A 16,262-nucleotide genomic window follows, 5' to 3' on the forward strand; every position below is an offset into this window, starting at 1 on the left:
GGTAAATAAAATATCCTTTCTTGCCTTAGCTTTAGGGAATTTGTTAACAGCATGTGAATAGCATGTGGTGATACAAAACAGATGCAGCTGTTGAAAAGCTGCACTGACATCTGCAAATGCATATAGGAATTTTCCAGCACGTTACAGTGTCTTGCATTAATTCTTGATTATGGCAACAAAAGGTAGTGGAGTCAGAATTCAAAGTTACACCTAGACTTCATTGAAAGCTTATACATACTGAGCACTGAAAGATATTTTCTGTCTATGGATATAGAGGTAAAATATTGCTGATTGCAAGAGAAGACAGATTTTCATTAAAAACTACAATTTTCTGTAGCTAAGTTCTTTAGGACTAAAATTAAATTAATTTAAAAATAATTAAAAATTTTAATTAATTGTAAGTTAATGTAGGTTAAATCCAAGGGTGGTACTTTGAATTACAATGTAGAAAGAAGGAGGAGCTCCTCTCATTCAGCATTTTTATAAATGAGATTATGTAAAAGACAGTATATTTTGAGCAACTGTGCAAAGCCAAAACTTGAATTGTTGATGAATGCAAATATACAGTAAAATGCAGTAATTTCACGATTATAAGCCGCACCATTTTGACTAAAATTTTGGTCCGAACCCGAAGTGCGTCTTATAATCAGGTGCGGCTTATATATGGACAAAGAATGAAAAGTTGCTGTTTTAGTTTGGAGGACAGGTGTCTGCTGAGAATGGCAGGAGCTTCTCTTTGAAATGGAGAATGTAAACCCCCTCCCTCCAAATTATTATAATTTTGAAATCAAGGGGCTTTCAGGCAAAGATATGGGAATTAGGAATAACAGTTCTTTTCTAGGGAAATTAAAATAGAAATACAATACTACAAAGAAACACACTCCAAACCCTGACAAAGTCAGAGTACAATCTGACACCCCGTCAGGCAGGGTGTTGGTAGCAGTCCCATTAAATGGTGGCTGCATCCTCCTGCAGTGACAGATGTGGTTCAGTTAAAGCAGTGCTCCTGCAGAAGGTGCAGTTTCCCTCCGGATGTCCAGTGGTGATGTAGAGAAATCCGGTTTTCCTCAGGAGTCCAGTGGAGAAAGGGCCTACGTTAGTGTCCCAAACCCTCTGTTTTTATCTTGGTAAGAAATGTTGGGCTCTTCCCCCTGGCTGGAGCAACTTCCAATGGGATGCAGTAATTTTATCAGTCACTCAGTGGGACTCAATGGACCATTAGCAGAAAATGACTCGCTGGAGGAAGGATGGGTTGTGAAAAGATAAAGAACAATGCCCTGCCTTGTTTCAATGGATGGCCCATTAGCAGAATATTTGCCGTTGAGATAAGGATCACTGCCCCCACCCTCAACAGATGGTGATAGAATAGATACCTTTTATCACACTCTGTATCGTAATGTGCGGCTTATAATCAGGTGCGGCTTATATACGGACAAAGAACAAAAAGTTGCTGAAACCCAGAAGTGCGGCTTATACTCAATGCGGCTTATAATCGTGAAATTACTGTACTTAAAGAAGCTCTTTTTTCCCCTCACATAATACAATTAAAAGGAATTATCACAGTTACTTTCATACCAATTGTACGTTTTGGAGCAGGTTAGTTCCAATATTGCTCATAAAGGCTCTGTTAATTCTGTTTCTGTCCTTTTTTACACTTCTGGACAAACTTGCCTTTTTCACCCTTTATGATGGTGTTTTGCCTTTACAGAGTTGCTTGTCATAGTGGAGATTGAGCATTTGTTTATTGACTCAAGCAGTCAAACTGTTACTCATACATTTTTGGTAATTGAAGTAGTGAAGTGATGCTGATAGTTGTGCTGGACTAAAAGTAAGTAGATCCCTTTAATAGACAGAGGTGTGTACACAATGTTCCTTTTAGTGTATGTAAAGCACTGTCTAAAAAAAGAAGCAAGTACTATTTTACCTGGTATTGCCAGTATACTATAGGGGATTCTGTTAAACAAACAAAGAAACAAACAACCTCCTCGCTTTCAGATAAAGTACAGATTACATGCATAGAGAATTTCCCAGCCCTTATAATAGGTTAGGAGTATGTGATTTGCATACAGAATACTTGAAAAGAAAACATTTCTGGTATATGGGCGGAAATATTTCAGAGGTTGTCTTGTGTGCCAGGTATATGGTCAGTGCTGGTTAACTTCTGGAATTTAGGATATAATGGGATTACTATAATGATGGCTAGATAGTAACATCTTAGGTTCGATTTTTCAAATTCTGTAGTGAGAAGAATTTCGTAATGAGCTATTAACCCTAACTTTCAGAACCATCCCTCCTAAGCTCCTACATCTTTCTTGCATTATTTCATTTGAGTAACTCTATGCTCTTAAATTGTTTGGCATTTTCCATCTAGGATGCTTTTCTTATTCTGATTTTATTACAGTGATATTTGTTTTCTTTTTAATACATTTCAGTAATACTTGTTTTTTCATAAAATCCTGATATAATCAGGATAGTATAACAAAACTTTCAATCCTGTGACTAAGGTTACCAGAATTTTTATATATTCCTGTAAGTATGCTGAGTGCCTTTGTATTACGGTAGACTCAGAGAATTAATAGGTAAAATATCCATAGGTTTAGTCTAAGGGAAGCTGGTGTTAGAGATTGGGCATCTTATTCACTTTCATCTGCTGAAATTCATACTAGATATTTTTGTGGAGTTCTGTGTCCTAGCCAAGGTGTCAAAACTACTATCAACTTCCTGTAATAACTTAAAATAAGATCTTGTCATCACTAGAGCAGGTTTTTTTACAAGTCCTAAAATAGATATAATCAGCTTGCAGGTTTGCTTTGAAAAATTCCTGATATTCTTCACTTATTTTGAAATGGGTGTGCTGAAATTCATTAATTTGGTAGGGAAGAAGTCTGTATACACGTCAGCATTTCAACATTGTACTGCCAGATACTGTGATTCTGGCTCATAACCTACTGATAGATGACTGATAGTGATGAAAATAGTGATTATTGTTTTTTACATATCTAGGAGTATCCTGCCTTGGGCCTGTGTTATCTTAAAGGATTGAATAATGCATATCCTGCTTGTTCCAACATCAGGGATGTCTACAATAAATTGTGTTGTGGCTACTTTAATTAGCAATTAATATATACACACGTTATTTCAGAATTGTAAGAAAATACTTTCTGACATACAGTGTTGCTCTGTCTTTCTAGATGAAGTGTTATCACAAAAAATACAGGTCAGCTACTCGTGATGTGATTTTTCGCCTTCAGTTTCACACTGGAGCTATTCAAGGATATAGCTTGGTGTTTGGCAAAGAAGATTTGGATAATGCCAACAAAGGTACTTGTCTTCTGTGGTTGGTTGGATGTGTATATGTGCAGGTGTGCAAGCATGTGCATGTGATGACCTTCAGCATGTGTTTTCAAAAGGATTTTTTTTCCTCCCCTTTTTTATTTTTGGAGAAAGGGAGACTGCTTTGAGTTAGTTAAATTGTAGTGTGTAACACCAGTAAAACCCTAATGACAGGAAAAGCTCTTCAAGCGAGTTGACTTGTCAGAATGATTCAGATACTGCTACATAGTCCTTATGACTTTCTCTTACATTTATGACTCTCTTAGTTACCATTGAAGGAAATAAGATGAGCTAAATCGTTCTCTTTTCTGGCTAGTGAAAAGAATCATAAAGACTGATGATGTGTTTGTGAAATAGTCTGAGTCTTTTAATACTCTTCAGTATATCAAAGAATAGACAGAAAATTTTCAGGCACACTTGAAAATGTGTTGCACTAGTCCTCATACTTTCCAAATCACATCGTCAGTTTTACTGTGTTTATATGCAGGATTGGGACTTCCTCAGTCTGTGTTACTAAAATCAAGCATATTTTCCTGCAGTATGCAACGTAAGGCTACCAAAAGTTTTGTGGCCAAATATTGTGGTTTAGCCAATAAGGGGAACAATTTTAATTTTCCTGGGTGTGTTTTCTTTATAAGGTACATCTGTCCACTGTCTAGAGAGGGGTTTAGGACCTGTATATCTCTTTTGCTTTTGACTGTTCTAGAAAGTAAGCAAAACTCCAGCTGGCATTTATGTGGTCTTTCCTGAAGAACATGTGGCACTTAAAAGCAGATCACTAAGCTGCAAGTGGGAAGGGAAGAATGATGAGAGTACATGTAAAGATAGCTATAGAGAATTCTGATTTCTAAGTGCAATGAAACTGCTCTCCTGGCAAACATCTTGATGAAATCCTGTCCTTTGTTCTCAGATGATCGTTTCCCTGATTACAGCAAGGTGGAATTAGTGTTTTCAGAAACTCCAGAGAAAATTCAAGGTGAGCATAGAGAACAAAAAATATGCTTAATTTGAAAAGAAATAATATTGAAATGTGTATTTAAATTTTTTCCCCTCTTTTATTCAACTTCTCATGTAAAAAAATCTGAAAGTTTACTTTTTCATGAAAATATAGTAGTTAATGGTTTACTTTGAAAAAGTTAATAAAGAAGAAGTCTATGCAGCAGTCTGGGAAGACATTGAAACACTTTTTACCACAATAGTATATGATCCCTATATTTGTGGTTAATGCTTAGTTTTGCACCATACAGTGCTTAATACAAATACCAGAGATTAGTGTGACCTTGTGTTAATTCTCTACATCCGTGCCTAATAAGTTTTGTGCCAGCTAATGCTTCTTTATTTACTTATATTAGTGATTAATATGTACCAGTAGAGATGTTAGTTTTGAGAACAAGTATCATCTATCAGAACAAAGAATGATAAGAGAAGTACATTATGACATCACCACATGTTTGAAATACTCTCAAAGAGAAAAGATTAATTGTTGCTGATGTTGGAGACAGGAATGCAAAAAGAACACACACACCAAGTTCATGCAGCACCAAGCTGAGATTTATTGATGCACCGACCCTTTTATAGGGGCTTTGAATTCCCTGCGCTTAGAAACGTGATTGGTTAAAGGTCTTAACTCTGCCCAGCTCACTGGCCAATGGCGCAGGTGAATTTGTGGCTCAATGGGATTGGCTGCAGTCCCCTGTTTGAGCTCGAATTCAACCTATCACTTTCATACCTGGCGAGTTGTTTATTTCTGTTATTCAACGAGCCAGGCTGGTCCAGTTGGTGTCTGCGAAGCCAAATTATCTATGCGGCTACAGACCAGCTGTAGCTGTCACAATTAATTTGAAAATCTAGAACCATGTCCAAATAAGTTCGCAGAAATAATTAGGATATATGCATGTATTCAGGAAATGTGGTGAGTATGTGTTTGTTTCAGGGATATAACCTGGTTTTAGGTTACTGGGGGTACATGCTTTGAGGAGAAATCCCCATGCCACCAGAGCTGCTAGTAATGCTGGCTTTCTAACCTATGAATTGGTTGGAGAGTTTATTTCCCGGTTTTCGGTGACACCTTGAAATATTTATTTAAAATTTCTGCAAAATAAGTCTTCTGCATCTGAAAATATTATAGAATTGTAGAATAACTACAGGGTATCTCTAGTCCATCCTCCTGCTGAAACCAGGCTCATTTGTCAGATCAGACCAGTTTGCCTGGAGCTTTTCCAGTCAAATAATGAAAAACTTCAAGGACAGAGACATCACAGCCTCAGTGGGTGAGCTGTTTAAATGTCTGACTGCCCTCACAGTGGATTTTTTTTTTCCTTATGTTGACTCTGAATTTATCTAGATTCAGATTTTGCCTGTTTCTTTCCCTTTTGCCTTGCTCCATCCTGGCTGTCTCCTGTATGGCCTTCAGGAGGCTGTTGGCAGCTTCTTGTCAAGACCATCTCATCTCCAGACTGAAGAAGTCCTGACCCCTCAGCCTTTCCTTACAAGGAAAGTCTTTCAGTCCTGGCCACCCTGGTCATGGTCTCCTGAATTTACTTCAATTTATTAATATAAATCTTGTGTTCTGTAGCTTGAAACTGGACACGGTATTCTAGAACATAGCAGACTGTGATATTTGTAAGAAAGAATGCAGTTGCCAAGAATAGAAGATCCCTGAATATTTAGTAATAAAGTTTATAAATTTGCTTTGTGACAAATGTCACGACAGAAACTCTCTACAGATGGCTTTTTCCAGGCTGCACATAAAGGTACAGGATCATAGCATTCTTATCCTAGTTGTAACTATTTTTGTTTTAAAAGTCACAGTATGTGCATCATATGCTTTAGAGAAATTTACAGCAGGACATAGACAAAGGTTTGATAATGGAGGATTTCTTTGTTCCCTAATCTAGACAGAAAAGACTGTTTGTTTGATTTATATCAGTATCAAAGCCAAGTTCAAAATCATGAATGCCCATGCTTTGCTTTTGGATCACTGGACTATGTCTGAATTCCTCGCTGTATCCATTTAAAACCTGAACATTATTTAATGCCTTTTTAAGGGTACAAAAAGTGGGTTACTGCTGAAAATTCCAGGTATACTCCAGCAACAAAACACATTGAAAACCAGCTGTCTGATCTCAGATTCTGCAGAACTGCCACATTGGGGGAGCTGGAATGGACATGAAGTCTCAGTTTTCAGCTCTCCCTGTTCATTCTTAGTGATAAATTACTGGTATCAGAATGATAATCTATATGAATCAGAATAAAATATGTAACAAAGTCTAATTTTATCATTCCTTTAGGTCCATTTCCTTATGAATACTCATGGTTTCATTCTCAAAAACTCTTTATCATATCTGACACTCTAGTGCTGGGCCAATCATCTGTGTTAGTTGTGTTTAGAGACTGATCCAAGTTATCAGCCTACATCATAATCAAAAAGCTGAAGATAAAATTCTCCGAATGATAAATTAAGCTTTTTTTAAAAAAAAAACAGTTTTATTTAACCTTTCTTCCCCTCTTGCTGCTTCTTGCATTTCAGAATAGGGTGTTGCCATTCAGGAGCAAACATCTGTCAGAAGGCTACATACATACATCTGTGTGTGTATATAATTCCATATGTGACTGATAATTTTTGGTCTCAAACACGTGTTTCATTTTAGGATGTGAACACTTTCTGAATGATCATGGAGTAGTAGTTGATTACAATACATCTGACCCACTAATACGCTGGGATTCCTATGAAAATATGAGCCCTGATGGGGAAGGTGAGTAATTTTGTCACATTAGACCAGAGCAAAATGTTGCTGTTCCAGAGTGTTTGAAAGAAGAAAGGAGACCTCATTTGCTTGAAGCTAATACCACTTTACTGATGTGTGAAGTAGCTGTCTACCCTTCCCTATTCAACATTAGTGGTTCTAATTTAGGAAAGAAAACTGTAGTAAAGTGAGATCCCTGTCAATACACAGAATGAACTGAGACACATCTCATTGATACAATTTACTTTATAACTTGTAAATTTGCCTAGAGACCTTTCTTCTTTGTTCAAAAGTTTCTAGTTGGAATTCTAATATAGAATTTTCCAAACAACAAAATTATATGGTGAGTTTGTAGCTTTTGGTTACTATGTTATCCGGAGTGTTTCAGAACATGCACTAGGCTGTTAATAAACAATAAAGGATGTACCTATTTTCATATCTTTCTTTGTAAATGTACCTGTTTTCAGTTTTTTTTTGATTTTTTTCTGTAATCAGATGCCATGTACGAAAGATAAAAACCTCCAGTAGCTGCATTCAGATTCTGACTTCAGTGTGAATGCTCTCCTGATGTTTTGATTGAATGAATGCTGTGCTTTTAATTAATGTAGTTCTCATGTAAGGACTCAGAGTGTTACACCTGTGTCTGCACACATCAATGCGCATGCAAACCTGACTTGTTGCAAGTAAAAACATGAGATAAGGTATTGAGTATATGTCAAAGTTCTTGTTTTTGCAACTCACCTGTTACCAAGTGAGAGACACATGAAGCTAGGATACTTAGTTAGCTGCTCTCTAGGTTCAGTTTCAATTGATTTTTATAACCTGGATTTAGCATTGACCATCTAATGACCACATCAGTGAGGGCAGAAGCTTACTGGGAGTGTGACCTTTTTCCACTGCCTCATGCTTGTAGTAAGAGTATTTCCTAATGCACAGCAGACTCCAATCTGCAGAAAACTGGGGGAATAGAGAGGATGAAGAGAGAGCAGTCATTGCATGCGGCAGGTAGGCTACTCCATAGGGAGCCATCAGAGGTGGATGAGACTGTGCAGTGTATTTTAAAATAAGTAATGTTAGGGAGATTGAATCTTGACTGCAGGTGATGTCTTAATTCCTACCTGTGATGTTTCCATATAATTTATGATTCCTTTCCCTTCCTCCCCTGCCACCCTTTCCCCCTTCCTTTGCATAGCCCTCAGCTAGCAATGCATTGATGTCAAATATTTTTTAATTGCTGAGATTGATTAGATGGATTTGACCTTTCCATCCTCATGCATTGCATTGTAGGTAACTACAGAAGTTGAAAGCACAGATAAACATGCAGGCAGCACTCTGATGGAAGATACAGAACTGTATGCTGCTCATGTCTTAGATAAGAGTTGGTCAGAGACCTTTTACAAGTGCAACTAACTTGTTTTCCTACTGTTCAGAAGTCATATGTGCTATTTAATATATTTTTAAATCTAGTTTGTGTGGAGGGTACTTTTTTAATTTAAAAAGGTAGAATCTGAAAACAGAAATATCATGTGATAGCATAGATGTTGAGATTGTCATTGTATATCTGCAAAAAAACCCACTTGAGTTTAAACTAGAAAATATACAATAAGAATAGATGTAACTAGTTATTCTTTTCTCAAGTTAATATTTATGAGGCAGACTGTTACCCTATGATATTCAACAAGGGAATTGCAGGCAGAGTGATGTCTCTGCATAGGCTAGGCAAAAGATCATGAGGAACACATACACAGGCGACAGCTGGATTTTTTTTCTTTTAAGGATGGAATCTTTACTTAACATAAATTTGAGCTTAGTCTGCTGCATAAGGTAAATATAGTGCAGTTAGGTCATCTTCTGTGTAAGATTTATAAACAGCAGGCAGGACAAGCTTTTCTTTGTGATTTTTGCAGATGTTTAGTATCATGCTTGTGCATTAAAAATGTGTATTGCATCCTAGTTTTCACTACAGGTGAGAGACCAGGAAATGGAGATGCTGATTGCACATCCAGAATGTGATCAAAATCAAAAACCTTAGAATATGAAACCTTTAGCTCTAATCCTAAAGTCTGAGAGAGAATCTTTTCTGTACTTCAGAAAATTGTAAGGTGCAATACGTGGTATATTTGAAAGTGCATAACAGTGGTGGTATGTTTAAGATGTATGGAGGTCTCATACAGAGTGCCTTTTTCAGTTCTGCTGTACATTAAGTTAAACCCCCTACCCTTGTATAGGAGCTAGTCTTCATGGTTTTATTTGTACCTATTTTCCCACAGGAATTTCAGTACGAGATGTTAGTGTGACATATGGTTCTTGTATTACAGTTATACACCTTTTTGTTAATTTCAAAAAAAAAAAAGTGGGCTTATGAAATTCCTTACCAAGGTGGTCAGGAAGAACCTTGTGAACATGAGTTGTTTTATAGGTATATGTGCATGAAATGTGTATTTCTGAGTTGCTGTGTTAAAATAGAAATTAGAAGTGAATAAGAGAGTAGTATCTCTTTTGAAATGGTACAACTATTTGGCTTTATTACCAAAAGAACAAAAGATGGGAACACATGATAAAAGAAAAATATACCCAAAGGCTCTTAATTTACTGGCATGATACAGTATTACAGACATAAGCAATTGCCTTTTAAATGATCTTCAATCCTTTATTAGTAAGATTGTGTATGTAGGTGTTGAATATAGCCAGGCTATGGATGGTTTGCAATCTGAATTTAGCTCTTTATCCTTAATTCTTAATATTCTTAAGGAATTTTGACAGATGGAAAGCGATAAGTTATTTGCATTTCTTCTTATAGATACTGATTCTTTTCAGATCCCTTGGGAAGTGGTCCTCCATAATAGATGAAAAATTATATTAAGTTTGTAATTTTCAATTTATATCAGACTTCCTGCTCCTTGAGAAGTACATTAGCACAGAGATTACTGTTATACTGATTTAAAAGTATGCAGTTAAGTGTAGTATTTGGAACCGAAAGAATTGGATCTTCCTACGGCCATGTAGAGGTCTGACGTAGTTGCCATTGCTTTTCATGTGGTTTTGAAGTCAGGACAGACTTTTGTGATAGCAAAGAACAGAAATTACTTTTGATCTTTCTGAAGACTCTTTTTTTCTTTAAGGTATCATTTATCATACAATAAATGTGTATGGCTTTACAAATGGTTGTTCATTTGCTGCAAATTAGTGAGATACCTGTGGCCACACGTGTAGTATTTTCCAAAATCTCTGTCTAATATGAGATGACAAATAGTATTGAAAAAAGCTCCCCCCACCCCAAACCCAGAGGCATTGAAGTAGATGGTAAAGGTTTGACTTGTCTTTTGATGAGGAGTTTATTTTTAGTTCACAATTAGAATTTCCAGGATTATTACTTGACATGGTGCGTAAGAGATACTGTTCTTAAGCACTTCCCTCCTGCTGAAAATGCAAGTCTTTTTTGAATAGGAACCATCAGTTTATGTGAAACCTGCCAGTGGATCCTGGTAAAAGCCTGGGCTCTGAAGCGTCCTGAAAATTAAATCAAATTTTAAAAAGATATTAAAATAATATATACTTCTAAAGAACATAAACTCATTTTAATAGAAAAGTGAATTACTGGAAGAACAGATAAATGCTACTCTTCCTTTTCCACTGTCTGACTACTTTATCTCAGGTCTATTCTAAGTATCCTTATAGCACACTAAAATTATTCTAGAGAGAATTTGTGTGTGCAATATTCAGTTGCTTGAGATACAGGATTTTAATTTTATTTTTTTTAATAAATAATGCTGGTAAACCTAAAGTTCATTGTTGGCCAAAATAGTATTTGTTTTGGTTCAGCTGAATTCAGTGGATTGGCAACAGAAATGCACATGGCTCTTATTCAGTGTTCCATTTTACATTTCACTTATTTTGACTGCTAAATGCCTCTGCACTCTTTTGTCTTCCAGCTCTATAGTCTGTGGAAAGAGAAGCACATGTGCATGTTTGAATAGCTTAAAATGAAGGACTTTGATTTAGTCTTTGCAAAGCAGATACTTAAGTTTCTTTTTCAACAAAGCCTTGCTGTTTGTTTGCCAGCAAAGTACCTTTCTTGCTCAGGAGTTTTTGACAATTAGAACAGAAACAGCTTTGGCAAAAAAATGGTTTTTTAAATCCAAACAGGGTAGGGCTGAGTGAATCCAAATTCCTATATCTCAAGAGTGTTGCTTTCCAAATTTTCTAGTCTTTAGTAACTGTAATCAACAACAATCAGTCAAAATTTGCCAAATATGTATAAACTGGATTGCTCCTGCTTTTTTTCTTCTCACAAAGCAGAGTATCTGAGAAGTGTCTCCATGTAGGCAATAAATGTTTCCATGGAGCCAATAAATAACCAACATTCTGGTATGCACCCATGTCATGTGATGAGATGGGATGTTTGACTTTTACTGAGATTTTTTCCTCCTCTTCAACCCAAAGTAAATAGCTATTCAGTAGGGAGGTGCCCCCTTATGTTGTTAAACACTGGTTTTTCCTAGAGGGCCCCTTCAATATTGCAAAACTCAAAAGTTGAGACAAAACTATTTGGTTTTGTTACCTTAACAGGAATGCAGATGATTACCAAAGAAAATGGCAGCTTTGATGCCATTTCTGGTGAGTGAAGCTGAAGAACAAATTACTAGTGAATAAATGTTAATTTTGGTTTTTAGTAACTAGTTGGATGCACTATTCTTTGAAACAAAGATAAATTTGGCAGAAGGTAGAGATAAAAAGGTCCCCCTCTATTTTACAGTAAAAATAGAGAAACCTATAGAAGATAGACAAATTTAGACTATAAAATGCTGCCAGCTTGAAACAGTGTCTGAAACATTGTGGAATGTCTGCTTTTAATTGATTTTTTTCTAAGAGAACTTAATTCTTCTCTTTCTTTAAGTTTTGTATGTTCTTTTCTTTAAAATATATAATTTAAATTAGTTAGGCCATTAATCATGAAGCTGACAAAGAGTTAAGAGAAAAATTAATAAAAATGGTTTCTTTTGTACGTTCGAAACATTGAATTTGTCTCTTTTAGGAATTTGTCGTACTGAGCACTTGATTGAAAGTCTTGAGTGTTTACTTAAGTGCTAAGCTGAGCTCCAGAACTTGGCATGTCCAGTTCGGTTGAAAAATAGTTTTTTCCTTTTACCCAAACATATAACTGTATTGATGAGACAGTGTCTGTAGTGAGAAATCATTAGTGCCCTGAGACAGTGATTTTTATTAGGTATAATTTGTCAGTTCTGCTGAGTTTAAACTTAGATAAAAAGAGACTCTTCTCCCAAAATGCTGAGGGCCAAAGAGGAATAGTTATACCTAACCGAAATATTAAAAGTCAAGACAAGAAGAGATTGGAACCAGGTTCCCTAGGCCCCTGGACATTTTCCATGAGCCTCCTCCATGTCACTACCTGTATTCTATTTCTGGGAACACTTGCCTCCACACTCCTTGGTATTAATGTTTTTAACAGTGCACAGATTTATCTGAAGAACAGGTTGCACTTGTCAAATACTTCCAAGCTACTGTAGAGCCAGTTTTTTGCTTTCAAAAGAAAAAAATGCATTTTAATGTCCTCCAATTTATTTCTATCCTGTCTCGGTATTAGGCAGTGTTGTTAACCCAAGGATCTATTCACTATCCCTTTGAAAAAAGCTTTCATTACACTTCCAAACCCAAAGACCATAGGGTGAAATTTGATGGGTTTAATAGATGTTAATGTAGTTTATGCAACATTTGAATATTATCTGCAGTTCTACTTTCTTAAGACTGTGCAAAAGACCTCTTTCTTCAGCACAGCAGATTCAGGTAATAGAAATTAGGAGGAAGGTGACACATGTGGCTGTGACTAGCATTAACTTAGGGCCAATGTAACACTGCTTTTTCAACTGAGTCTGTCTTTGCCTACTTTATGTGGTTTGTATTTATCTTTTAGCATGTGTCTATTTCTTAGTCATGTCTGCTACAATCTATGATTGTCAATGTTGTTAGTTTAAACACTAATGTCCAAATCAATATCTTTTCCCATGTACAGATATGACAGGAGAAGCCTCCTCACCCAATTTTACAACCTGTTTAATGGACCAGGTTGAATAAAAAGTTGCAAGAGGTGTTGCATTAAGATTTTAGCCTTTATATTTTTCAAATCCTGTACTGCGTTAGTGCATAACTCTAAACTCCATATAAAGTGTCAGCTACTGTCTACACATTTTGGTCAGACAAATTCCTCTAGGCTTGAAACTCGAGGACACCCTACAGCCTCAGGCCTCAAAGTGAATTGGGGGGGAGCAAACAGGGAATATTAATTCATTACCTGGAACTGTAATTGGAGGATTAACTCCTGATATGTAAATAGACCGAAATTATATGTATCTGAAAAACTCGTGACCATTTTCCATTTTGGGTGTAGCCCCTTGCGGAGGCTTCTTCTGCCCCTAATGTCCCTGAAGGCCCTTCATTAAATATATCTGCCTTTATTCTTTGAACTTTGTCTGGCCTCTGTTTCTAGCTAAGCTCAAAAAAGGCATCAGAGGCAAGCCTCTGCTACAGGTGTTTTCCTTCCCTGCACCTGCTTCCTGAACAACTCTTGCTCCTTCTTTTGAAGGCAATAGGGCATCTCACCTATTTATCTTCGTTAGACAAGGAAAAGTAGCCTTCTTGATGCTATAGGAATTGGATATATTTTAACACCATACTTGCTCGAGAGTAAAATCAGCATGGCAGCATCATAGATTAAAAGTGTAAGGAAAAAGCAATCCAAAATTCCTTAGTACAAGTTAGGATTTGGTTCTTTGCTAAGATCAGAAGAAGCAATTATATCCCCACTGTGTCTGCACCAAAACATGCGTACACTGGATTACGTACGTTATGCGTCATATATCTGTGAGTGTTTACTCTAGTAAACAAAGGAAATGTGAATAGAGGGCATTATCAGTCATGATGCCATTTGTACATGATGCAAGAGGTCATAGAATCATTGCATGCGCATGAATGAACTTGAGCTAAGATACCAAATGTGTTATGATTGCCAAATGACAAATCTCTGGGAAGGCTGGAGAACAAGAGAGACTTTTTTTGACCACCACGAAGCAATAGCAATCCTTTTTCTGGTGAATCCTGAAGTAACCATATTGTTCTGATTGGGGTATTTTTTGCCCTTTCACTGTTTTTTTAACATCCTGTACCTTTCCTTTTTTGCCTGCACTTCTTTCCAGTGACACTCCTGGTCCTGCTTGATGGTTTCAGCTGGCCACTGCAACACTCCTTTTATAAGATAATGATTTTGTGATGTTTTACACTTTCCTCTCCATTGGCAAGCATGTTCTCTTGATTATAAAGGCCTGATGAGTTTCTGGTTGCAGTTTGTTCAAAATGTGTATTTTGTTACGAAGGTGCTTCGGTCAGGGAGGCTTGGTTCTATGACTAGTGCTGGTTTTTGAAGGAGGGCTCTTTCAGCAAATTTATCATGCTGGGATTTATTTGGATTGTCCTGTAACTGTCAATTTTTTCAGTGTCTGGGTCAATATGTGTTAAGTTTCTGCCATTGAATACTTACTGAAGAACTGAGGACTTTTCCTGGAAAGGTTTCTGCGGAGGAAGCATCTTCTGCAAATAGTGATATGTAGAGAGATTCTTTTATTTCCTTGCATGTGTTTCCAAGATGATGCTAGTACATGAAGAACCACCTTATATATCTACTGGTGGGTTTGACTTTGGAAAAGACCATAGTAAAAGACTAGCCCTCCTGAGTCCTGCAGCTTTAGATTTTAATGTCAATTTTGAAGAGGTGCCTGTTAGATTCAACAGTGGGTACTGAGTGAAACCTAATACTCTGTGTTTTTTTAGCACTATAGACCACAGGCACTTCTGATAGTGAACTGTGGTTGAATAAATTTCCTCCAAACCAGGAGAGCAAAGATTTTTCTGGACATCATAAAGCTTTGGATCAGACCGCTAAGCAATAAGAGGAGAGTGAGAGATGGGGTAGACTACAGGTCTGCCTGCATATTTATCATACCTACTCTGGATTCTTCATTCAAACATGGGCAGAATCCAAATACTGAAGGGCACTAGTTCAAGCTCCTTCCAGACTGAATAGATGGAGGCAACTTTCAGTAAGCAGAGGGAAGTTTTTGTGTCAGAACCCAATCCTTTTTCTTACTGTGGACACACTTTCTTCAACTGTGAAAGTAAAAACTGCATTACTACAACTATTTTTATTGTTTATATTTTCTCTGTTCTTGGAGTCCCAGGTAGAAGGATCTGTACAGTTTCTGAAATGGCCCATTGCAACCCATTAGTCTCTCAAGTAGTATGGGCTAGATACTGTTCTTCTCTCCATCTTATTTGAACCTAAACTGTTATCCATTTAAGGAACTCGCTAAACTTCTGAAACTCATCTAAAGTTTTCTGTGTTGGGATATTCCCTGTGCTCCTTTCAGTAAATGCACATAAAATACTCTTTGTATGAAGAATTTTTGTTCTTAAAATCATTTAGGTACAGTAAAAGTTTTCCACCAAATATACATAATTTGTTATGTTAGTATATGCGTATGTTAAATGTGTGTAGACTATCTTCAAAATTTTTTACAAGAAATAAATACTATAATTACCATATAAGGTTACCCCATATTACTTCTACTACTATTGCTCTATTACTTGAAAATAAATGACAAGTCTTTTGAGTCCCAGTGCAAAATCCTTTAAGTTCAATTAAAGAGTTAGAAAATCAAAGAGCACTGCTAAACGTATGTGTACCCAAACTTCTTTTTTTGATATGTGTACTTTAGAAACACCTGAAGATCAACTTCTTGTGGCATGGAGTGGTGGAGCAATTTTATTACAAATGGCAATACTGTGGAACTACATGTTCCATACTTAAAAAAAGGAGTAAATTCATTATGTTGACCTTTTAGACAGCCATTTTAAGCTTTTTGCTGTGGTTCTGTACAGTTTTCAGCAACCATTTAGAGCCATCAGTGTTTTTCTGCTGCTTTATATTTGATGACCATAACTAATTTTTGCTGAAATCCTAGCAGTGTAGTAAGAGAAATGCCACTACTCATGGTGTGTGTGCTGTTTCAGCTGTTAGAAAGAATAATGAATTCAGAACATCAAAATCTGGAGTATGCACTTGCAAATTATTGAAGTGTTCCTGAAGATGGGCTTTGTTTTTGATAGGAACAA

At 36.6% G+C, this 16,262-nt stretch overlaps 1 protein-coding gene across 6 annotated transcripts in view; it reads left to right on the plus strand.

Annotated features, from left to right (window-relative positions):
- The window catches only part of TNS3 (tensin 3), a 232,374-nt gene that overhangs the window by 140,861 nt on the left and 75,251 nt on the right, over positions 1 to 16,262 (plus strand). For all 6 annotated transcript variants that reach the window (XM_033053244.2, XM_033053252.2, XM_033053260.2 and 3 more), the window contains 3 exons: positions 3,192 to 3,321; positions 4,244 to 4,309; positions 6,984 to 7,088. In XM_033053244.2, coding sequence (XP_032909135.1) covers positions 3,192 to 3,321; positions 4,244 to 4,309; positions 6,984 to 7,088 — 301 coding nt within the window. The remainder of the gene's footprint in view (positions 1 to 3,191; positions 3,322 to 4,243; positions 4,310 to 6,983; positions 7,089 to 16,262) is intronic.

This window comes from Catharus ustulatus, chromosome 1 (genome assembly GCF_009819885.2).
Source record: "Catharus ustulatus isolate bCatUst1 chromosome 1, bCatUst1.pri.v2, whole genome shotgun sequence".
Taxonomy (NCBI): Eukaryota; Metazoa; Chordata; class Aves; order Passeriformes; family Turdidae; genus Catharus; species Catharus ustulatus.